Genomic DNA, 23,620 nt, shown 5'->3' with positions numbered 1-23,620 from the left:
GCCGCTAGCCGTTCTCATGGCCTGATGTTTTCTTGATACTTAGAGAATTCTGCTCTCGTGAAACCTTGGGTTTGGGGAGGAAATGCCTCTGCTTAGCCAGAGCCCCAAGCCAAGCAGCTCCCAGCAGAGCGGCTGCAAGACTCCAGAAGCCTGGGCCAGGCGGGGACCTAGTCTGATCATCTGGACTGGCTGGGTGGGTTCCTTTAGGCCCCTCTTCCTACAGGGATTTGGGGTAGTTCCCTAAAAATCTGGAACACAAATAGGTCCATAAAATTGGATTTAAAAGAGGAAAAGCAAATGTGCCAGCCTTGAAGGACAGTCCCGGAAGAGGGAAGTGGGAGGCTCTGTCATACTTTTTGTCTGAGACACGTGCCTTGGGGAGACGTGTTTTGTCCCAGAACGATGCTGAGAGGAAGTGTCATCTGAACACTAAGCTTAGGACATGGGCTGACCAAGGAGAGGTCCCCAGCAGCCACTGCTCCCCAGTAAACACAAGGCAGGCTGGTTCCGACAGGTGGACACCAGCGGGACCTGATGGTCAGCCTCTGACTAGGCCTGGCGTTCCCGTTCTGCAAGGGGCAGCAGTAGTGATGGGCAGTTGTTACAAAGTGCTTTCGCCTCCCGTCTTGGGTCGGAACCACCGACGGGGATCTGGTCCCAGAGATGGGGAGGCTCTTGGGAGAAACCTGTAGGAAGTGAGGGAAGCAGGACAGGGAAGAAGCCCTCAGCCTAACCAGGGGGCGCCCCGCAGTGTGAGGAGCACCTGGGATTTGACCCCCATGCCTGCCGAGGCCTGTGGCGGCTCCAGAACCCGTATCAGCCAGTCCCGGGGGCGGGCTGCCCCCGGGAGGACGGGACAGGGGACTTGTTACAGCCAGAGCTCAGGTCAGGGACGGGCTTCAGTGGAGAGGCCCCAGGACCCCTGCTTCTCATCCATTTTCTCGTGGGACCCTTGCATCAGCCGAGGGAGGCAGCCGGGCCAGCAACAGCTGTTCTGTTTTCCAAGTGAAAGGACTCTGTCAGTGAGCCCAGACTTTGGACCAGTCCCTCTGACCCCAGACCCTGCATCCTGTGCTGCTCCCCGGGGCCACACGCACCACACTCCTGTGGCTTTCCCAGCCTTGGGGGCTGGCGGGGCCCAGGGAGACAGGAATGAGGAAACCAGCCTGTCCTCCTTAGGGTAAGACAGCCAGGAGAAAGGGCACCCCCACAGCCTTGCCCTTGGCCCTGAGCTGCCCCAGGCTGGCACAGGGAGCCCGGGCACTTGGGGAGGAGACAGAACTTGTGGCCAGAGGCTTGGGGGGAGGGTGGTGGTCAGCTTATGCAGAAAGGTAGGGCTGAATCTGTTGAGTTAACATGAGTTTCCTGAGGGGCGATTTGGTTTTCAGCTCGCAGCTAAGGTAGGGGTGCCGTCAGCTGGTGAGGGGCTGTGTCCTCTCTGGCCTCGTCACAGTGTGTGCGCACAGGGCCAGGCCCTCTGGGTGCTCTCAACACCCGGGTCTGATGGGCTTCTGTCTGCAGTGGGGGCTGCACAGAGTTCCACCAAAGGCAGGGACCTTTGTCTCAGTCCCCAGGATCCAACCAGGGGCCTTCCACCCAGAAGGAGGGTATAAAAGCAAATATCTGTTCAGAAAGGCCACACAGAAGCAGGGGCCATTGCTCCTGGCTGTGAAGCCCTGGAGAGACGGGGTGGGTGGGCTGAGACTTAGCTGGCTGGACCTGAGGTCTGGCAGGTCTCATGGAAGCAACTTGACTTTCGGGGGCTCCATTCCAAAGTCACCCCAGACTGTAGGACTGGGGTGCTGAGTGGTATCTCCAGCCACTAGCCTGAGCCCACATGGATGGTCTCCTCAGAGCTTTGTTACCAGGGCAGGCCTGTGCCCAAGTAGGTGGCCCATCTCCGGGCCAGGGCTGGGCCTCAGGAGAACAAGAATTTGGCATAGAGGGACTGTGTCCCGGAGCAAACACTTCACCCTGGAATGATGTGTTCACATAGTGCTTTGAACTTGTTAGCAGCTGTGCCGCTTTCCCTAGACATTTTTGAGGGCGCACGGGCCTCCAGGCCTCCAACAGGCCCGTGCAACATTCTTCTGTGGGAGCTGGGCTTTTTGGGAGTGAGAGCTCCCAGGAGAGGCTGGGCGGGACCCTGCCCCCAGGGCGTGGTGGGCACAAGGCAGCCCTGGATGTTGGCACAGGATGGGCTCACCGGGGATGGCGCCTGGGCAGGCCACACACTGCCCCACTGTGGCCATCACATTCCTCCCTGGCAGGTGAGGCGTGCCACCGGTTGGGACATTCAGCAGGTGGGTCTTGGTTTTCACTGTGGCTGAAACAGCTGAGTTTAGAGTCAACAAAGTTTTCAAGGTGACACTAGCTTTACAGCCCAGGAGCAGGTGCCTTTGAGGACTGTCAGAGGGTCGGGCTCAGTGGCATCCTGGGATTGGCTTGTGACAACATTCACCAACCAGACCTGGCAGCTTCTTGCCCTGCTGCAAAGCAGAAGGGACTCAGTTATTCCAGACAGAGTGGGGGTGACCCAGGTGCCCTAGGCCCACCTCTTATTCGTCAGGTTGGAGGGTCTTGTCTGAAGCTGTCACACCCATGTGTGGCAGAGCCCAGGCCTGTAACAACCTGTCTGGCCTCGGCCCTCTCCAGGGCACACTTGAGGCAAAAGTTACATCTCTGAAAGTTTGCAGCAAACTGGGGTTCCCCACACCCTGCTGCTGGTGTGAGTGATGTTTAACATGAGCAGTGCCCAGACACACACCCGTCACATCTGCCATGAAGTCAGGTGCCCCCACCCCCCTGCACCTTAGTTAATGCACAAGGTTGGGTAGGACGGGAGGTGAACACAGATTCGGGGGCACTTTCTGTTCAGGTTGACCCCAGCACTTCCCACCGTTTTCATGTTGCAGCTCACAGGAGACGGGGACATCTGCTCAGCGTTGTGGCCAGCCCCCAAGGGCGGAGCACGTCAGTATCTTGGCATCACCTGTGAGCCACCTGCACACATCGGGTTTATCCTGGATGTTAGTATTTGTAATAGGAATCACACTGCACTCGCAGAAATCCTTACAAACGCTGCTTCTAAGGGCAAGAAACACTGCCCAGCTGCCAGGGGCTGGGCTCTGCCTCCCTGGGCCTGGTCTGCTGAGGCTGGGGGTCGGCGCCTTTCCCGGGCTGGGCCATCTTCCCTCCTTCTTGTGCCCCTACCTAGTTTTCCTTTTGCCCTGGCTCTGGTCTAGGCCAGTCAGGGGAGAGGCTGGGAGGCAGAGGGGCCTCAGAGACCTTCCCATCACAGGCATCTGGGGCCTCTGCCTGCCCAGCATCAGGTCTGTGTTCTGACCTGGGATCACCCAGGATCTTGGGGGCTGGTTTGCATGAGGAGCTGTCTCCAGCCCTCTGCCGTGGCAGCGGAGGGAATGTGCACTGTGCAGCCTGGGGCCTCAGTGAGCCCCATGGTAGCCCAGCCGGAGGCACCACAGGGGTCCCCGGTCTGGTGAGGCTGAGGCTTGGGCTCCCACCACGGCCTGGGCCAGTATCTCAGGTCTAACTGGTGGCCCAGCCCTTCTCTCCTCAATCCCAGCGCTTTTTCCCAGAGCTCCCCCAGTACCCCAGCCTTCCTTTTTCTGCTAATCAAAAGACTGCAAGACAAGCAAACCCATCAGAACAGTTTCCTCCTGGTGCAGTTAGGAACAGTGAGTGTGTGCACGCAGGACGGCCACCTTCCTCCAGAGAGAGCGCCTCTTATTTTCCATTTGCCAAGCCTGTTTCAGCAGCTTGTTTGCCATGACAGCTGGTGGTCATCTTTATTTCAAAGTGACATACAAACACTCCAGCCTGTGAAAGGACCCGGGGCCCTTGGGACAGGCCTGTGATCTTGGCATTGGCAGGCGTGCGGTGCTCCCCCGTGCCCCCAGCACCCTCCCCAGTCCTGTCCGGGGAAGCAGCCAAAGCTCAGATTCCTCCCTGCTGTCTTTGCCGCGCATCTCTTCTGTCTTGTCCTAGAGAAGGGACTGCATTGCTACCGGTCCTGTCAGGGGTCAGTGGGGCTGGGCCGTGGGCACCCTGTTCGTCATAGTTCTCTGTCCCAATTTTGTGCTCCACTAGGAATGCAGGCCTTTAACTGAACCCGCTTGTGCACAGTGCTGGGCTTGCTCCCTACTATGAGTGGGTGGCCTCAAGCACCCTTGGGTCATGTTCAAGCTGCGCCTGCTGCTTGGACAGGCCCCAGGCTGCCGCCTCCTCCAGGCCGGCCCCACGCAAAGGCAGTGCTTGGCGGGCGGGGAGCTCTTTCCAGCCACGTTCTTTCACTGGGGCCTCCAAGGGGGACAGGCAGGACCATCACTCGCCTGCTAAAGATGAGGCAGTGGAGGCCTAGGGAGGCTGAGGGGTCTGCCTGCGGTCCCAGCTGTGGGCCTGACCTCTCCTCCAGCAGAGCTGCATGTCCCGCTGCCTGCGGGCCTGTTGAGGGCACAGGAGCCCAGGACTTGCATGGAGACCAGCCCACTGGTGGCCGTGATGTGCACCAGATTGGACGTCAGCTCAGCCCTCCTGGCCCATGTCCCTCTTGCCGTTGTGGGGAGAGGGTGACACGGGCACCATGCCCCTTTGTGCAGCAGTGCAGCCTGGCGGTGTTTCCATTTGCGTCAGCAAACCCACGCCTGCAGTGTTCCTTTACTGGCCAGAGTGCCTTCCCTTGTCTGCAGAGACATGCTTTACGGGATCATTATCACAGGGAATTTGGGTCACTCTCTGTTCTTTCAATTTAACGGTGTGGCAGGGAACATTCATGTCTCCGAATTTTTGCGTGTGTCCAAATTGTTTTCTTCTGATAAAAATCCTAGAAGTGAAATTGCCTGATGAAGGAATCAGACCCATTTTCAGCAAGGCTGTGCATGAAGGGCCCTGAGCCTGCCCCCGCAGTGCCCCCAGACCTGGGCACTGCTCACCTTGTGCCGTTTGCCAGTTTGTAAGTGAGTAACTGCATCTTGCGTTTCTGCACTCACATGGTATTTGTTGGCCAGGGGTATTTCTTCGTGAGTGAGTTTCCATTAGCCCCTTTTCCTTGCCTCGATGGTGGAGGAGGCCAGTCTTCCACTGCCTGGTGGTCCCATTGGCAGATAGTTCCAGAGGCCTTGGCCTGGAAGGTGGGGTGCGTAGTCCATGGGTTTCAGGAGGGGAGTGTGACTGTTGGTGACCTGTGTGTCTGTCTCCCCCACAGAACTGTCAGACCTTCAGCAGCCTCAGCTGCCTGAGCGCGGGGATGGAAGACTGCGGCCCCCACAGCCCCTTCGCCCTCCACGCCAGCAGCACCAGGTCCTGGACCACCTTGCTCTCGGCCTCCGGCACAGGGGGCAGGACCCCCGCCGGGACCCCAGTCCCCGAGCCTCTGCCCCCGTCCTCGGACGACCACCTCGCCTGCCGGGAGGAGCTGTGCTGTGAGGAGTCAGGCGGCTGCACCCTGGATGAGGGCTGCGGCAGGCGGGGGGAGCCGGCCACGGCCTGGCGGGACCGCGGGGCCGCCCGGAACAGCCCCTGCTCCCTGGACGGTGAGCTGGACATTGAGCAGATAGAGAACAACTGAGGGGCCGCGGGCCCTGGTCGGGGGCGGGTTGGGGGTGTGTGTTAGAATCGGCAGGCCTCCCTCCGGGCACATGGCGAGCCCTCGCAGGGGAGCCCCACTCCTGGGCCCGATCAAAGCTTCCTGGAAGACACTGGGCCAGGGAGCGAGCCCATGGCCTCCCGAAAACGCTGTCCTGCCCGCGGGGTCCTGGCCCAGTGCCAGCCCCCTGGCCAGGCCACGCAGTGGGGCGCCTCAGCCTCTCACCAGCACGGCAGCCACGGTCCACGGAACTGCTGTAGCCGAGAGAAGCTTCTTGGTTTCAGTCTCTTTCCCCCTTTTCTTGTGGGACCTGGGCACAAGCGTCCCAGCCGGCCCCGCTGGGCAGTCCCGTGCGCTTCTAGCAGGGCTGGCCGGCTCCGTGTGCTCACTCCCAGCTGGGGCTTCCTCCTGGGCTCAGGTCCATCCAGTGGTGTCAAGGCCCTCCTTGGCCTCCTGCTCAGGTTCAGTGCTGGGGAGTTGGCCCCGCAGCTTCCTTCTTCCCTCAGTTGTATTCCGTGCCTTCTCTCCCAGGTCTCCCTGCTTCAGGCTTGGGAAGGGTCGGGAGAGGCTTCCTTCCATAGTAACATCAGAACCATTTGGCCTTAATTCCAAGTGTGGAAGACCGAGGCCCTGGGGTGCCGGGGTGGCCTCCACATCTGGACTCTCTGGCGAGGGTTCAGGGAACAACTTGGGGTGCTCGTTAGAGGCCGTCTAGTTGGGTACAAATTTGGCGGATCTGTTGGCTGAAAAGACAGACCCACCAGCCCCTCCTGTGGTGTGGACGCCTGGCCCCGGGGTGCTCTGCCTCTCTGGGGGCTTCTTTGGCAGGGTTGGCAGCTGGCAGCCATATTCCATGACTAACCTGTCACCGAGCGGTGAGCTTGGTGGATTCAGGTGAGTGGAGAGATGTCCCCGTTAAAGGGTGATCTCTTGAAAACATCCTCAGGAAGCAGTTCTGTGCAGGTGCGCAAGCCCCGGCCCTGCGCATGTTTCTGGGAGGGTGTCTGCTGGCCGCTCTGGGGGTCCCTGCAGGATTCCAGGTATGTTCTCATTGGTGGGGAGTGGTCAGCTGGGGGAGCAGGGGCTTTTAAGGGCTCACACCCTGCCTGGCTCCTTGAACCCCAGCAGACCCCCCAGCATCAACAAGCAGACTCAGCCCCAGAGATTTCACTCCCAGACAGCTCCTCTCCACATGGGCTCTGCTCTCTTGGAATCCGGCTTTTAGCAACTTGACATCTTCCGCGGACAATAGCAATTGGGTCGGCTTATGAGCAAGTGGCCCCTTCTCCCATGAGGCTAAATACAACTGCACTCTCTTGAGTTGGCTGCCTCGTGACAAAGGTCCGGGTCATTTTGCTCTTGCTCATCTCCCATTGGCCGCAAATGCCTCACTGCTGCAGGTTGAGTGCACACGGGTCCCACTTTCCACTAAAGAGAGACCGTATTTGGGAGACTTCACTTAAACTTTCACTTTTTTACATCAAAAGTGTGGTGGCTCAAGTTCTGATTTATAGTTGGCTTTTCTTAAAAATCAGCCATTAGATGCTTGCAGAAAACCCCAACACCACGGCCCCCCGAGATTGTGGTGACAGCCTCAGGTTATAGAGTGTAATGGGTATGGGGTGCTGGGCAGGTCCTACGAAAGGCATGTCCCCTGGGGACCCTGGAGAGCCAAACCAGGGAGCTGGAGGCTCTGGGTGGATAAAGACATCTCACCCAATCCCCACTGATGGGTCATGGAGACCGTGTCTTCTTAGAGCTGATCTGGAGGAGGCTGGGGCAGCTATTGGGTGGCATCCAGCAGCGTATGAATTCAGAGAGCACATGCTGGTACCTCACGGCTTCAGAAAGTGGTGTGGCCCACACCAAGAGTGGCCACGGAGGGACCACGCCCTGGATAGCATCCTTCCTGTGGAAGGAGAGGCAGGGTCCCATCTCCCTCACCCATGGAGAGGGACAGGGGCTGAGCCAGGATGGACCTGGGCCATGGCTCCCAGCAGCCTTTGCTCAGGGCCAGGAGGGGAAGCACATGGTGGTGGGTGTGTGTCACAGGCCTGTGGTCCAGGTGATGCCCTGGGGCCGTGCCAGGCACCTCCAACCAGGCTGGTCCTATTGATCCAGAAACCCAGCCCCAGGGTAAAAAGGATCCCAGCCCAAGGCAGGGTGTGGCTCTTTCCAGCCTCCTCAGGCCTCTCTTGGCTATTCCCGGCCCCACGGTCCCTTCTCAAAAGGAGTGGCCTTCAGGGGGCTTCATGTCTGTCTTTTGATTGAAGAGAGCAGACCCCATCTAGTGCTGCACACGGCCTGAGGCCCAGCTAGGCTCTGCTCCCCTGGCACCAGGACCTCTGGTCTGGGAACTCTTGGAGGGCGGCCCTCTCTGATCCTGTGGGGCTGTCCCAGGGGCAGCAGGCAGGCTGGTGGGCTCACCCTGAGCCTCACTTAAGCTGGAGCCCTGCCTCTTGCAGCTGATGCCCATGAACTCCTGCCTCTGAGAGGAGACTGAGGAAGTTCAGAGCCAGGAGGGAGGGCTGTGCCGGGCTGTCTGCCTGCCCAGGGGCCCTGAAGGACAAGAGCAGGGTTGTGGCTCCAGGAGAGCTGGGTGGGGAGGGGCTCCCTGTCACGCAGCATCCCCGCTCACTCCAGAGGGAGCACCTGCTAAAGCCGCCCGCCTAACAGGCTGCTGCCAGTGGGGGCCGCACCGGGATCAGGGCCGCAGCCTCGCTGTTTACATTACCGCAAACCCTCTTGCCTTACTCGTGGTGGGGACCGGGCCCGGTGCGCGGCCTATAGGCAGACACAACATCCAGGCCACAGGACAGCTTTTCTGATCATATGTACGGATCTTCATTCTCAGAAAGCCTTACTTTTCAACAAAATTTTTGTAATAGGAAAGTTTTGTGAATTTGTACGCCGAAAGAAAATTTAAAGGAGAAGTCCCCGTTAGAAAAACAAACCCAGTGTCTGGATGGGTCTCCAGTGCAGGGGTGGTGTGGGCGTCTCCCCCTCCGGCGGGTGCTGCCTGAGCCCTCAGCACGCCGCACCCTGGGTGTCCTGCCCTGGGCCCAGCCGGCTGGCCTCCAGTCGTGTGCGTCCCAGCCTCGGGGCCGGTCACCTGAACGATGACCGCTTCAGGCTCTACGGCCTGGGGCGCGAGCAGTACCCCTAGCGCTGGGGCGCAGCCCGGCCTGGCAGGGCCTCCGTGTCGACAGCGGTGCCACACCTTGCCACAGCCACACAGTTGGTGAGATCCCTCCCACTGGCGCCAGAGAAAACCATGCTTCTTTAAAAAAAAAAAAAAAGAAAAAGATTTTAAAAAAACACAAAACTCAGACCGCAGCGGAGCTCTTGTAGCCTAGGTAGGATAGTCTGCCCTCCTAGCGTAGTCTCTTTGGCAGATAAATCGTGTTTCAGTGTGGGGGGGGCGACGTCCTGGGGGCGCGGTGGCAGGGAGCTGGCTGCCCTGGGCCCTGTGTGCTTTCCCAGCTGTACCTGGTTGGCTTCGTGGAGCCTGAGGAAGGGTGGGGGCCAGGACTGGCAGCACTGGGCAGTCCCGCCCCCTCCACTGGCTCCGCCCCCTCCACCCGGCTCCGCCCACCTCCGCTCCCGCTCCGCCCACCGCAGCCTGTCCTCCGCGCAGGCCGTGACTGTCTTGCACTAGAGCCGCTCTAGTCTCTCAGGAATTTGCTTGTTACTTTTACTGTGTAAATAAAGCTTCCTGGTTCAGTACCCAACCAATGGGAGCCGGCTGTGTGGTTTCTGTTGAGTGTGGCAGATTGGCGGCCCCCCTCTGCCTGTGGGACCGTTGGCTCTGGGCTGGCCTGGGCCCTCTGTCCCCTCCGAGCCTCAGGGTCGGGTCGGGAAAATGGGCAGCACGGGCTATCAGGAGGCTCAGATGCAGGAGGCTGTGAGCGACTGTGATGGGAGAACCGTGATCTCGGGGTCCCCAGCACCAGGGCAGTCAGCATGTGTTTCGTGTGGAGGTCCCTTCTCCTCACTCCAGCCAGGAGCCAGGGACCCCAGGACAGCAGAGCCGGGACACCTGCTCTGTGTGACTTCTGAGTCAGGAACAGTGGAGGAACCTGCCTGTCCCAAGCCCTCGTGAGGACATCAGCTCAGCCCTCAGCAACACTGAGGCAAGGGCGCCCAGCGGTTTGCCACAGGTCGTGCTGTTACAGAGCGCCTGGCCTGGAGCCCCGCGGGGCCACCTGCCCACCAGGGTAGCTGAGCAGGTGGCACAGGCTGGGACCCCACGCCCCATGGAGGGCAGCATGGCTCAGGCGTGCGCTGCTCGGGCCGAGGGGACAGCAGTGTTCACAGCCCAGCCCAGACTGGGCTCAGGGGCACATGGACCCTGCGCCTGGCCCCCAAGTCAGGGAGCCCTCACTAACCAAGCTCAGGAGACCAGGATTTTTGCGGCCTTGAGGACAGGCTTCGGGAGGCTTACTTAATTTCTGTAACCCAAGGTTGGCGCACATAATCTGACCACAGAGTTTTTGCCTAGAGATCTTAATGGTCCTGAGGATGCCCCTCTGGGAATGAGACTCCAGAGCGCTCAGTCCAGACTCTTCCTGTTTGTTTTCTTTTTCAAACAAAATGGCCCTTGGATGTCTAGTGCACATAGCAGGTGAAGCCAGGCTGCTATGGCTGAAGCTGGGGGGTGGTGAGAGGAGCCCCTACCCCTTCCCCCAGCAGCCTTTCAGCCCCAAGGCCCAGGGGTCCAAGGCCTCATGTCCCCCATGACTGCAGGGGAGGCTCCCACATGCTGCCCACCTGTGGGGAGGACACGGAGTGGCCCCGATGGACCTGCAGCCCTCAGAGTCCCTCACCTGCCCCCACCCAGGTCCCTGGCTGGGCTCAGTCTGGTGCTGGCCCTGTTGTCGGGGTGCGGCCTGGGTAGAGCAGCCCCTCCCCGGCTCAGCTCACCCCGCGGTGTCTCCTCCGTGGCAGAGGGAGGCTGGCGCCTTGAGCCTCTGTGCCTAGTGCCACTGAGGGCCACCTGCATCTGACACGAGCACTGTCTGTGGGCCTCCAAAGCCTCCTCATGTGTAGACAGGACTTGTAACACTCAGGCTTAAATGAAGAGAACAGCTAAAACCCCTAGTACCACACTAGACAGTTCTGTCCAGTGTGTGTCAAAAACATTTATCTTCGTGTGGAAAAAGGGATGAAAGGAAACACTCAAATATTAACAGTGGTCAGGCTCTGACTTTTTGGTTCTTTTTTATAATTTTCTGTTGAATTTCCTACAGTAATACATATTGCTTTTATAATCTTAAAAAAAAATTGAAACTAAAGGAAAAAATGAGATACAAATTGACCCGTCTGTTTATCATCTAAGGCAGGGCAGTTCTGAGTGGGGAAGCTGGAGCTACGGGATAATCACGCTGGGGTGGGAGGTGGCACCGGGGCACAGAGCAGGTACACACATGGGTCCCTCCTCACCTCTGTGCCCCTTCCCTCCTGCCAGCTTCCCTGCGAGGAGCATGAATGGCCCAGCAGGTAGGCGGAGCCTTTGGAGGGACCTTGTTCAACCTGATCTGGAGGGGAGAGAAGCGCTGACGCTGACGCCACCTGGGCGCCGCGGTGGGTGTGCACCTGCTGGGAGGGCTTGGACCCCTCAGCCCAGCTCCCAGCGCCTGTCAGACGGTTGACAGCGTGGACCTCCCTGCGTTCCCATCCCCCAGGTGCCATCCCCTCTCTTCTTGTGGGAGTTTGGGTGGGGCTGCCTTTGCCCTGTCCCGGGGTCAGTCTGGGAATTTCTTGGGACCCAGATGGACTTGGAAGTCACATGGGATGAAAAACTCTTGCTGGATTAACTGAGTTTGATTGGGGTTTTCACGCAGGCTGGTACAATTGTGGACCCTCAAGTTGGAAGATCTGGAGGTAGGAGAGGCCCTTGTGTCCCCAGCCTGCCCTCCTCTCCACCCTGCCCACCCGACCCCTTCTGACAGTGGGTCTGCTGGGTGCCCCCCAAGCCTGGAACGTTCTGCTGGCCGTGTGGCACATCTGGGTGCATCTCCTGACCACAGACAGGTCCTTAGTCCACTGCCTACCCCGAACTCCAGCCCCACCTGTGGTCAGTGGCTCTGTCTGTCCCTGGCCTGAGAACTGTGCCCGCCCTGCTTAGGGGTGTGGAAGGAGGGTCTGCCACAGGCTGGAGCTGGGCAGCTGGAAGGACCCAGGGGTGAGGGAGGTCAGCCTCACTTCTGGGCAGCATGGCCACCCTGGGTGGCAGCAGGACATGGGTCATCATCCCCAGCCAGGTAACAGGGCACCCTGGTGTGGCCTGGTCCCTGACAGCGCTTGGCAAACGCCTGTAGAGGAAAGGGTGAGGTGGTTGAGGTGCAGTAGGGCTGGACCTCAATTCTGAGGAACATTTTGTCTCCAGAGAGAGGATACCAGTGTGCCAGCTCGCCTGGAAAGTCACAGCCACTGGGGCCACCACAGGCCACATCCCCATGGGGGGATTGTGGAAGGGACTAGAAGGGGCATCGGATACAGGGTCAGACCTTGATTCGTGCTTCAGCTCTGCCTTTGCCAGTTGCTGGGCCAAGGCAAGTCACTTTCTCTGCACCTCAGTTTCCTCATCTGTAAAATGGGGCAACAACAGTGTCCATGTCACTGAACCCATAGCTTGGCGGGGGTAGCATGTTCTCTGCCCAAGATAGAGGTTCTGTGCCTGCTGTCCTTCTGACACCGTCTCTGTCCCCACTCCTGGGCAGCAGCCATTAAGGGGAGGCTCCACCTGACCACAGAGAGTGAGACCACCAGCCTCCTTCCTCCAGGGCTGCACCGCCCTGGCTGCAAGCCCCTGCCAAGGACAGCAGGAAGGGGCAGCCCACGAAAAAGGAAAGAAAGGGAAAAGGAAATAAACCAAACAGAAGGCTGCGGCCAGTCCCCACACAGTCACTGCCCTCCGGGCCCCGGTGAGCAGCCGCCCACTGCATGTCTGCTGACCGCCCGGCTGATCGCCTAACGAGCTGCAATTAGGGACTCCATCCAGGAGCAGGCGATTTGCATGTTTTCCAGCTAATAGGCCAAACGTCCCTCCTCCCTTGCAAGCCAATGACACCAGCCTGGTCGGTGGTCCCTCATTTTGATGAAAAGACTCAGCCACCATCATATCTTCCGAATCCTGATTTAATGGTGGCCGGAATGGCGGGCACAGCCTGGGGACAGCACAGCCCCCGCTGGCCCTGGGCTCCTGTTCCAGGGAACTCGGGTTCCGGGTTTAGCTTTTAAATCTTTGTCTGCCTTCATTTAATGGAAATCTTGTATGGAGGACTCAGGACTTCTCTTAGGAGGAGTCTCCCAAGATTTGTCAGTGGCTTCTGCACTGAATTTGGGGAGGAACAGAGCAATCAAGTTATCTGTTCTGCTGACTGATTCTGAAACCTGAAACCTGGGCTGTGAGTGAATTGGGGAAGCCGTGGCTCACCGCCCCGGCCTCAGGGCTGCTCCATGAGGGAAGGTCCACCTGGTCCCCATGGGTCCTCACTTTCCCCGCCTGTTAAACCAAGAGTTTGGGGCAGGTGAGGTGTCTCAGGACCTTGGCCCCCTGATGTTTAGAGGGTCAAGCACATGGCAGGAACAAGGACGGTGCCCCCTCCCACCCCCGTGCAGTCGAAGCCCAAGTCACCGCTGGTCAGGGCAGAGTTTATTACCCGTTAGTGTCCTCCTGCGCACCCTGGGTGTGACACATTCGGAGTTGAGGCTCCAGAAAGTACTCTCTGCCTGCAACCTGGATTCTAGAGGTTACAATTCTTGCTCTGTAGGATGGTGGTCTTCAGAGTGCTCCATTTTGCTCCAGAGGTGACTTGGGATGAGAAAAGGGTGGCTGCATCAGTAGGGGATGCGTGGGGAATGCTGAGTGTCCACTCTGACAGTGGCTGGGGGCCAGGGCCGCTGGGCAGTCCCGGGGAGGCGGGCTCAGCTCTGGGCTGCGAGGACGGTGCACGGGAGGACTCTGCTTTCTCCAAGCACCTCCCTAAAATGCCAGGACGGTCTGATAAGAGGCAGTGGGCAAACACCTGAGTCCAATTCGGTGGAGCATTTAAAGGATCTGGTGGGAATGGAGAGTGAAAAGGCTCAGGGATTCAACAGGTCTGCCCCACCTCCTGACTCCACCAGGGACGCACAGGCAGGGGACAGGCCATCAGGTGGGGATCAAACTCTGCCCAGGCAGCTGGGAGGTGTGACTGGGGCGGGGGGAGGGTCTGCAGAGGGAAGCAGAGGAGGGGCTGGTGGCTCAGGCCCAGGAACAGGGCAGCCCCGAACTGCCTGGCTGGCCCCTTTCACCTGCCTGTCCAGGGCAGGGGACAGGGCCTTGCGTGGTCTGGGCACAGGGAAGGGTGGCAGGAGGCTAGGGGCCCTCCCAGAAGGCCCGTCACTTGTCTGTGTGCTGCAGCAGCAGGTCCACGGCCTCCGCGAGGTTGTCCACGTACCCATCAGCCTTTACTTCTGGATGGTGCTCATCACTGGGCCTGGAGGGCAGGACCACAGGTCAGTCAGTAAGCCCATAGTGACCCATCTGAAGCCGCTGTCTCCCAGCATCTAGCACAGGCCTGGCGTTGCCCTTGGGAAACTTCCAGGCCCCTCGGTGCCCCGTCAGGCAGCCTGGCTTGTGGCCAATGGCTGTCCCACACCCCAGTCCCAGCCACCCTTACTTGGTCCCACACACCTCCCTCCTGACTGTTCCCTCCACCTGGACACCTCCCCTTCTGTTGGAAGCTTGCTCGGAGTCCTGTGGCAGAGTGACCACTGGCCCCTGCCCCGTCCGTGCCACCACATCCTTGATAGTAGGGCTCTGAGCTCAATCCTGCTCTGAGCTTCCTGCCCAGCAGAGGAAGGCTCCTTGCAAAGCTACTCTCTGGCTGGGATTTGAGGGGCTAGAACCTTCCAAATCCCTCATCCATCCCTTCCAGGTATTTCCTGGGATCTGGCTGGATGCTGAGAACAAGGGGAATGAGGCCACACGATACATGCAGGTGCCTGTGAGGTCCATGAAGCGCCAGGGGGACCCCGTGTGGGGGCTTCATGGAGGAGGGGCTGTGGGCTGAGTCCTGAAGTTGAGCAGGGCTCCAGGTGGACATGTGGGGGTGGGGAAAGGAGAACTGTAACGGGACTGCAGCCCTGGCCACAGGAGGGGCTCAGTGGGCTCCAGGGGACGTCCCTGAGTCCTGACAGTTGTGGGAGGAGCTGGGACCTCATCCCCAGGGCCGTGGGCAGCCTAGGGGGCTGTGAACCAGAGCATGAGGTTCTGGTGACAGGAAGGGCCCTCCCCGCTGCTCACAGGCTGGAGCTTGGTGGGGGTGGGGACCGCCCCGTGCAACCTCCCACGCCGAGGGCCTACTGCTCGGACCACCCCACGGTCTGGCCGAGCGCCTGGGGAAAGCCCGAGGCAGCAGCCCGGCCACCGCCACGGAGGCCCCCGCCCCAGTCTGGAGGAGGCGGCTGGAGCTGGTTCTGACAATGTCCTAAAAGTCAAGTTGTCCCTTTTGAAGGCTTTGGCGTCTGTAGAGCACTTGACCTTAAAATGGCTGTCATGGGCAAAGGCACCTTTTCTTTCAAAGAGTTCTTAGCCCAGTGGCCTGGAGGCCACCTCCCCAGAGGCTGCTGAGGCGCAGGACCTGGGCAGGGGCTGGGGGAGTAGGGAGGGAAGTGGATGCTCCTGGTGACTGAGGAGGGCCCACCTTTGGCTCTGCCCTGTCCCCTGCCCCAGCCTGGGGAACCCCACTCGCTTGCCCACATCCCCGGGCCTTCACACGTCTCATCATTTTCTCCTTCCATCCTCGGGGAGGAGGCAGGTGCCCCCTCCGACAGGTGAGAAAATGGGGGCCCAGAGAGGTTTAGGACTGCTTGAGGCCATGTGGCAGGGAGAGCAGAGCTGGGATCTGACCTGGTTCTTCTGACTCTGGGCCATTATTCTGGGTGTCAGAGCCTCCAGGAACATGCATGGCTGCTGGACATTCCCACCCCTCCAGGAAGGTCCCAGGTGGGCAGCGCCCACCCCAAGCAGAGGCCACGGACAGATGCCAGGGCCAGCGGACATTGGTCCTCCCGCCTCCTCCATGTGGCCACCCTGCAGCTCGTGGATCAACATACAGACAGGCACCCCAGGGGGTGCATGACTCCCCCAAAGGTGGGGCCCCAAATGTAAGCCTTGGGGACAAGGGGACTAGTGGACAGGGACCCTCACCACCACCCACCGGATCAGCTACTCTCTCGTGCCAGCGGAGGTGTTTTAAGGGATTATTATTTCGCTCTTCCCAGACCCAAACAATTCAGTGAACACAGGAATTTAAGATCTCTGTTATTCCCATGTTAGTGCTGAAATACACACTTGTTAATATCAAAAGGTTGTACATGGCACACACTCAGGAAAACCGTGTTGGTACCTACTTATGACCCACCAATTCCAGTTCAAGTATACAGCACAACAAAAATGCATAGACGTGTTCACCAAAACACAAGTACTAAAATGTTCCAAGCAGCTTCCGTCAGTAGCAAAAAGGCAGAAACTGCACAAATGTCCATCAATAGGAGAATGGAAAAACAGAGGATGGGATGTGCGCATGTCAGAACAGCCCAGGACACCACCATCCACAATGAACTCCCCTCCACTCTGCAATGTCTGTCCGCCGTCACCCATAGACACCATGACGGGCAGAAGAAGCCAGGCTCAAGGAACCCAAACTGGACAGCCTGTTTGTATCAAGTTCGGGAACAGGTACAGCCAGTCTCCAGTGCTGAGACCAGGAGATGGTTCCTTCCTGGGGGGATGGGATGGGGGTGCTGGCAGTGTTCTAGAACTTGACCGGGTGGTGGTTACAGGGGTGGCACATGGGGGAAAATGCATCATGCTGTTCATTTTAGTTCACTTTATATGCATATATAACATACTCTTGAGGTATATTATACCTCGAAAATTTAATGAAAAAGTCACATTTAATCTCACAAATACAGGGTGTCTATTTCCCATCATTATGGCTATTTTCTATGGCCTTTGGGTCAAATCCTGCCAGCAGCCTGTTTTGGTACAGCCCTTGAGCTAAGAGTGGTTTTTATATTTTTAAAACTTTGTAAAAAGAAGAGTATGTGCAACAGAGACCACACGTGGCCCACAAGCCTCAACTAGATGCCCCTGGGGCCTCTGCTTGCAGACCCCTGGTTCTGGCGGTCTGCCCGTCGTGGGCACTCCCCTTCCGTCCTCCCAGAAGTGGGCGCCCATGGCCCCCAGCCGCCCAGGGTCTCTGTGGACAGCCCTTCCAATGGGAGGGTCTCCCTTCTTGGGAACCCAGCACCCTCCGCCCAGGCCCTCCTGGTGTGCTGACACGCCCTCCCTGGTACAGACCGAGAGTCTCGGAGAAGGGTACCAGGTTACCCTGCGGCTGCTGCCTGGCCCTGACCCCCAATCCTTCTGGAGGTGGGGGAGGGGATTCTTCTCTCCATCTGAGATGGGGCTGGCCTGGCTGGGGCACAGCCAGGGAGGCCGGCAGGTGGGTGGGAGGGGCCCTCTGAGACAGAGCACCCAAACTGGCAGGAAGTCCTCCCCTGGCAAACTGTCCTGCCTCAGTTTACTCATCTGTGCCCTGAGCATAAGCATGGCTCCATCCCTGACCCACCTGGTGACTCAGGGTGAGCACCGCCCAGCTCTGAGCGGCGGTGTGTCTCTCTGGATGGAGGCAGTAACAGGACACACACACAGGCTCCCGTGAGGAGTGTAGGGGACCCGCGAGGCTGAAGGGAGCAGGCCAGGGGCAGGCGTTCAGCACCATGATCGTGACCAGAGAGGACTCAGCAAGCTGTCGAGAGGGCGCTGTGAACCAGGCTGGGGCTGGAGGCTGGCTGTGACCCGGCCTTGGACCCTGCCCTGGGCACAAAGGCCGGCAGGGGGACTGACAGATACACATCAGCATTTGAGGTACAGGGAAGACAGAGTGATTTTGGTGTGTGTGGGGGGTGTGGGTATGTGGAACCATAGGCTTTGGAGTAGGAGGGGCAGGGAGGCTGGGACCAGGACCCCAGGGGACATCCCAGTGGCCGGAGTGCCCTTGGCCTGTTCTGTATTGCCCGTGATGCGCCCTTGCGGGCTTCCCTTAGCTGCTCCTGGGGCCAAAGGACAGCCCCGAGGTCCTGCTCACCAACATGGGGGGGTGCCCCAGTCCCCACTTACGGGGGGATGGTTGGGGGAGTGGGACGCCTTCAGGACATGCCTGCCCTGGTGCTGACACCTCTTGTCCCCACTCTGTGCCCCTCCTACCAGTTCCCATCAGATTCCTGACTTTTCTCTCCAGGACAGTGAGGTCAGTGGCAGCTCAAAGCAGATCAGACTTCCTCCAGCAAACACCCCCACCCTGACTCGTCATCCAAGTTCCTGGGCAGTTGGTCCCAGAACCGCCCTCCTAGGACCTTCACTGGGCCCTTGGGACAGGTTTACTGTCCACTCAAATGAACTTGACCCTGAAACGGAACAAGAAATCAGCTCATAAAAGAAGATGCTTTGTAGTAAGATTCCAGGCGGCCACACTCGGCATACGGTACCGAGCTGAATGGGTACAGAACTAATTACGTTTAATTACAGATCATTTATATTCAAGAATCTATTCAAAGAAAGGACTGCGTTAGCAGCCGGCCGCTGTTTGCCAACACACAGAGGAAATCATGGACTTTTACGTCTTAATTACCTGATGCTGCCGTGGGCCGCGGCTCTCAGGGAGCTGCTACGTGGAGGGAACTTGTTCCGGGCCTGCCCACCCTGAGGCCCCTGAGACAGCTCTGCTTGGCCTGACTGGGCAGGAGAGACCCTGGGCAGCTGGCGGGCTTTAAGCGCCCATCCACGCTGGCCAATGACTCGCGACCCATGGGGCCTCAAAGGTGTCACACTACAAGGGCTGAAGAAACCCAGCAAAGACATGCCCTTTGGCAGAGGGTGATGGACAAAGGAGCCGAGTGACTCCCTCCCGGCCTTGAGCAGGCCCTGCCTGGGCAGAGCAGGATAAGCGGGGAAGGGGAGCGGAGTGCTTAGCTGGGCTGGGAGAGGGGAAGACAGAAGGACACAGAGAGACACTCAGAGGAAGAGAGAGGAGGAGGGAAGGCAGAGACAGGAAGAAAGATAGAGGGGAGGAGGGGAGAGAGACGCAGGCAGAGGGGAGAAAACAGAGCAACAGGAAAGAAGGTAGAAGAAAGCGGGGTGGAGACATGGAGGGAGGGGAGAGGAGAGAGGGATGGAGGGACCGAAGTGAGAGAGAAACAGAAAGGAGGAGACAGGGAGCACACAGAGGTGGGGGAGAGAGACAGCAGTCTCCTGGGCAGAGAGTGGGCTGTGTCCCTGAGCAGGACCATGTGTGCCCGATTACCCCTCTGCCCCATTGACTTAGGGGAGGCTCCCTTTCCCTGCACCCACAGGGCCCCCATGGGGCTGCCCCTCCCCTGCCGCAGGCCCACACAGGGTGGGCTTTTTGCTTTGTCCCCAACAAGCTGTCTCTTCACCTCCCTGAGCCTCACTTTCCTTATCGGTAAGGTGGCCATGTGGCCTGGCTCTCAGGGCCACTCAGAATGAAGCACTTGGCACTCTGCCTGCAGCTGGGGGCCCTGCAGCCAATGTGGGCATCAGCCTCCTGCCCTCTGCCCTCCCAGGGCTCACCGTCCAGACCCAGACAGACATGACAGGGGCTGGGAAGGAAAGGAAAGGGCACAGGATCTAAGGGAATTTACGGGAGGACATGTGGGGGTCAGGGAAGCTTCCAGAAAAGGGGGCATGAGGCTGGGATCCCCACACCCCCCACCCATACATTTGAGCACAGCCCTCAGGTCTTTTCCTAAAGTTGGAGGCGGAGGCAGATTCCCTGGGCAGTTGTCTGAGGAGCAGTGGGTTCCTCTGCTCTCCTGGGCTCCTGTGTATGGGTGGTGTCCGGGTATCTCGGGCTGAGTCTGAGTGGATCCTCCCTCTTTCCTCTGCAGCTTCCACCTCTCCTGTGTTAACTCTGCTGTGGCTCCCTATTGCCCACGTCACAGCCCAGCTCCCCAGCAGAGTGGATGAGTCTGTCCTAACTGGGTACCCTCTCAGCCACCCTGCATCCACGGCCCCCCATTCTTCAGACATTCCATGCTCTCCCACACTCCTATCTGTGCTGGAATGCATGATCACTAGGTTTTGCTCCACCTGCAGACTCCTACTCATCCTCCAAGGCCTCACCTACTTGTTCCCAACACCAACTCTATGCTCCACCTCACATGGCAAGTTGCTCTCTTTTCTGAGCACCCAGAAATTGCCCCTTATCCCTTGAACAATCTGGCTGGGCAACTGAGGGTGCCCTACCGACCTGGCTGCCTAGAGAGAGGGGCCAGGCTTCCTGCCCCTGGCGGCTGCCCACACAGGCATGGCCCAGAGTAGGCACCCAGGAAGTGTCCCCCCATCGAGTGAATGAACAAAGGCCCCCCCTCCGCAAGGCACTGCCTATCATTAGTTATTCCGCCCCCTCACGCCCCATGAGCCGAGGGAAGGACGGAATGGCAGAGGCAGAGAACAAGGCCAATCTCTGCGCTGGCCTGGATGGCTTCACAGAGGCAGTCTTTGTACCAGTCCAAGGAAGGTGGTGGCCGGACACCCCAGTAAGGACTGTCTCCATGCCCACCTCCTCCACTCTGGCTCCTCTGTCCAGGCGACACAGGTGCAGCCTCTCCCTGAGAACTTTTCCAGGAGTCAGTGCCACCCACCTGCCACTTCTCCACCCTGGTCTGCTCCAGGACAGGGCTGGACAGAGGCCCCTGAGGCCGCAGGCCACAGCACTGCCCGCACAGGGAGGGGCATGCGTCCTTATCCCCATCTGCTTCGCAGGGGCCGGCCGCACCCCTGGTGGCTGAGGGCTGGGCACTGGGGGCGGGCTGCCCAAGTGAATTCAGGGACCCGGGCACGGGCTTCAGGAGGATGACGCCACTGAGACTGAAGCCAACTCCAGGCTGTGCTGACGAAGTCGGAGGAAAAGGACAGAGGGCTCTGATTCATGGGGCTGGAGGTGACGAGGCTGGACAAAGGGTCCATCCAAGCCCCGGGAGTCTGAGACCCAGGGGCCTGCGTAGTCGTTTCTAAGATGGTATGGGCCACAACATGGCCTCCAGCGAATGCCAGGAGGATGGCGCCAGGGCTCTGCCTCCACCCGCCCTCGTCCCCGCTTTTCTGAAGGCTGATTATGGGATTCCTGCCACTAACCATGGCCCAAACATGAGGCCTATGACCCAGGGCTTCCAGCCGTCCACCTGCTGGCCCAGGACCCTCGCCGTCAAGATACCAGCTTGCTGGGACCCAGAGGGCAGCCAGTGCTGCCCGGTCTGCGCTGGCTGTCGGCAGGGGACATTGTACTGGGGTGGCCGGGAGGGCGCAGTTGGCCATGGATCCCAGAGGCGGAGCAGGGCGGGTAGGGCAGGCCCAGACTCGGGCAGACACCCCAGGCGCCTCCGGGAAACACTGGTCCTGCTGCTGACGGAGAAGCTTACGCAGGAGCCGCTTCCCCATGGAACTCATGCCTCATCCTGCCAAGGTCCACTGAGCCCTGCGTCTCAAGGGGACTCTGACACGATCCCTGCTGGCAAGGGGGTCACCCTGGAGACAAAGTCCCAGGCCCTGTGCCATCCTGCCTGGAATGGTCCTCAGCTCCAGCCTCAGATCCCCGTCCTCGCTCAGAAACCTGTTCAGGCCTCAGGCCCCTGTGTCTCCCACCACCCACCCTCAGTCACACCGGCCTAGGCCCAGCCTCTGCCTGACCCCTGGTACAGGCCAGCCTAGAGCCCCCGAGCCCCACCCAGGGACCCTGCAACCCAGGGCACGTCCTGCCACCGATGGCAGAGACCTGGCCTCCCCTGGCCCAACCAGCTCACACAGACGGGGCTTCGCAGGCTGCTTTAAAATCACATGGAGGGACAAATACTGACATAAAAACTCAGGCCTAAGATAGTCCTCACCTCAGGCGCCTCTGAGGACCATGGCTCCTTGGCCAGGAAAGAGAGTGGGGACACAAAACAGTTTGGGTGGCGAAGACCTCCCCTTGGGTCAGAGCTCTGCGGGGGGAGGCGGCTCGCCCCAGAGCTCCCTTTCCTGGCAGGCACCTGGGTCTCCCCCATCAGTCTGGCTGTCTGCTCATCTGTAACGGGCAGGCATGGGGAGAGGGAAGAGGTAAGCTTCCCCCAGAGCACCCCACCCCATGGAGTCTTTGTGCAAGTAAGAAGGCAGAGGTGGCCCCGCGTGACTTGCGGCCTGGTGGGCCAGGCCCCTCAGGGAACTAACAGTGGAGCTGGGCGCCTGACTTAGGGGTGGGGGCAGGGCATCATAGGTTGGCTGCCTCCCACTCCCCGTCTCCAGCCTCTGCTTGTTGGAGGATCTAAAGTTGCGGGAGGGTCCTGTGCCCATCATCTGGGAGACACGCCCTCCCTGCATGTGCATGTGTGGGCAGGGGTGAGCCAGGGTGCCACCCAGAGAGAGGGGAGGGTCACATCTGTGTTTCCCACCTTGCAGCCTTCCCTACTGTCTCCTGCTGTCTGACCCTCATCTGGACGATGATGAGCTGGGGTGAGGGGCAGGGCTGGGCCAACTGGACGCCCCTTTCCTTCAGGCAGGTGGTGCCCCAGGGCCCAGAACCCCACCCTGGCTGACCCATCCTCCAGTGGGGAAGGACCAGAAGTCTCTCCCAGCAGAAGGAGGTGCTGGGACCAGTCCCAGAGGCTCTGAGGCCTGGTGCAGAAACTGAGGCAGGGGAAGATCCGCCACAGACTAGAGCTCCCAGCCAGCCAGCAGGCAAGTCCTGGGATGCGGGCAAAGCTCACCTGGCTCACAGGCGCTGCACCACAGGGACATGGGGACAACAGGGCATCGGCCTCACAGCTGCAGTGGGCGGGCCTGGAGGAGCATTTCCCCTGTACCCTGCATGATGTCCCATGGTGGGCACCAGGAGGGGCCTGTTCTAGAGATGATGACACAGATGCCAGGTGGGGACAAACTTGCCCGAAGTCACAGGCAGTACATGGCAGTTCTGGGACTTAAATTCTGTGTGGGTTTAAATCCTGATTCATTTTAGTGATTCTTCCCTTGGTACATGGCACAGATTCTGCATCTGGGAATCACTGATGTGCTGGTCAACCTCCGGCCACGCTGAGAGCCCTGTGGGTAGGGGTGCACCTTCCCTTTGGATCAGCTCCAGGGCAGAGGGGGGCCCTGGAAATGTATGCAGGCTTCAGCTAATGCAGTGGGGACAGCACGGTACTTGTGAAAAACTGACAAGGAGCATGAAAGAAATGGTACAGTTCACACTGGCGCTGCACAGGGGGTCCCGAGAGCTGCACAGCCTTCCCCATGTCTAGGTGCCCGCCCTCCACCGGGCAGAACCACGGAGATGCCAGAATCCTTTATCCAGGCCTCACAGTCACCAACACCCAGGGCCAGGCCTGTTGCAGGCAGAGGGCAGTGGGGGCCAGAGCCCAGTGGGGAGGGATTTACCGTGGACCCTGGCACCCACCCTGGGGCCACTCTGTCCACAGGGAGGAAACAGGCCTGTTTACAGCATGTTTCAGCCTGGTGGAACCTGGTGGCAGCTTGTCAACCAGAACCGACCCCACGCATCAGCTGTTTCCTGTGTGGTTCTTACTGCTCATCACCTGCAGGCACCTGGAGGTGCTAAAACGAGTGGGTGGTGCCGCATGGCCGCCCAACGGCATGTTGGTGGGCTGCAGAGGCTCCCTCACACTGACAAACCCCCAACCCTGCCCCAGCTGTTGCCCAGTTCACAGGCACAGTGAGGCCAGAGTTGCACAGAAGCTGGAAATTTGGCTTCTTTTAAAAATCTAGAAGATTCAGTAACAACGGTCTGGAGTCCGCAGGCAAAAATGAGTTGTTACAGTGTGGCAGCTGCTCCCTTGATGGGGCAAGTGGCTTCTAGTTTACCCCACTCCCCACCGTTCTTTAGTGTCTCCCTATTCTTAGACCAGTCCCGGTTCACTCCATTACATTTCCTGCCTGCCCCTGCA

At 59.4% G+C, this 23,620-nt stretch overlaps 2 protein-coding genes across 7 annotated transcripts in view; one reads left to right on the top strand and one right to left on the bottom strand.

The window, feature by feature from the left end:
- Window positions 1-9,336, top strand: part of FAM53B (family with sequence similarity 53 member B) — a 110,365-nt gene extending 101,029 nt beyond the window's left edge. For 5 of the 6 annotated variants that reach the window (XM_031461950.2, XM_031461951.2, XM_064488518.1 and 2 more), the window contains 2 exons: window positions 2,916-3,029; window positions 5,225-9,336. In XM_031461950.2, the coding sequence (XP_031317810.1) occupies window positions 2,916-3,029; window positions 5,225-5,587 (477 nt within the window). In that variant the 3' untranslated portion in view covers window positions 5,588-9,336. The remainder of the gene's footprint in view (window positions 1-2,915; window positions 3,030-5,224) is intronic. The other variant, XM_031461954.2, reaches the window with a different exon arrangement.
- A 3,911-nt stretch (window positions 9,337-13,247) lies between these two features.
- LHPP (phospholysine phosphohistidine inorganic pyrophosphate phosphatase) overlaps window positions 13,248-23,620 on the bottom strand; it is a 126,328-nt gene continuing 115,955 nt past the window's right edge. The window contains exon 7 of the mRNA XM_010993283.3: window positions 13,248-14,088. Within this exon, the coding sequence (XP_010991585.2) occupies window positions 13,992-14,088 (97 nt within the window). The 3' untranslated portion in view covers window positions 13,248-13,991. The remainder of the gene's footprint in view (window positions 14,089-23,620) is intronic.

This window comes from Camelus dromedarius, chromosome 8 (genome assembly GCF_036321535.1).
Source record: "Camelus dromedarius isolate mCamDro1 chromosome 8, mCamDro1.pat, whole genome shotgun sequence".
NCBI classification, from domain to species: Eukaryota; Metazoa; Chordata; class Mammalia; order Artiodactyla; family Camelidae; genus Camelus; species Camelus dromedarius.
This window is presented reverse-complemented; position numbering and strand designations above follow the sequence as displayed.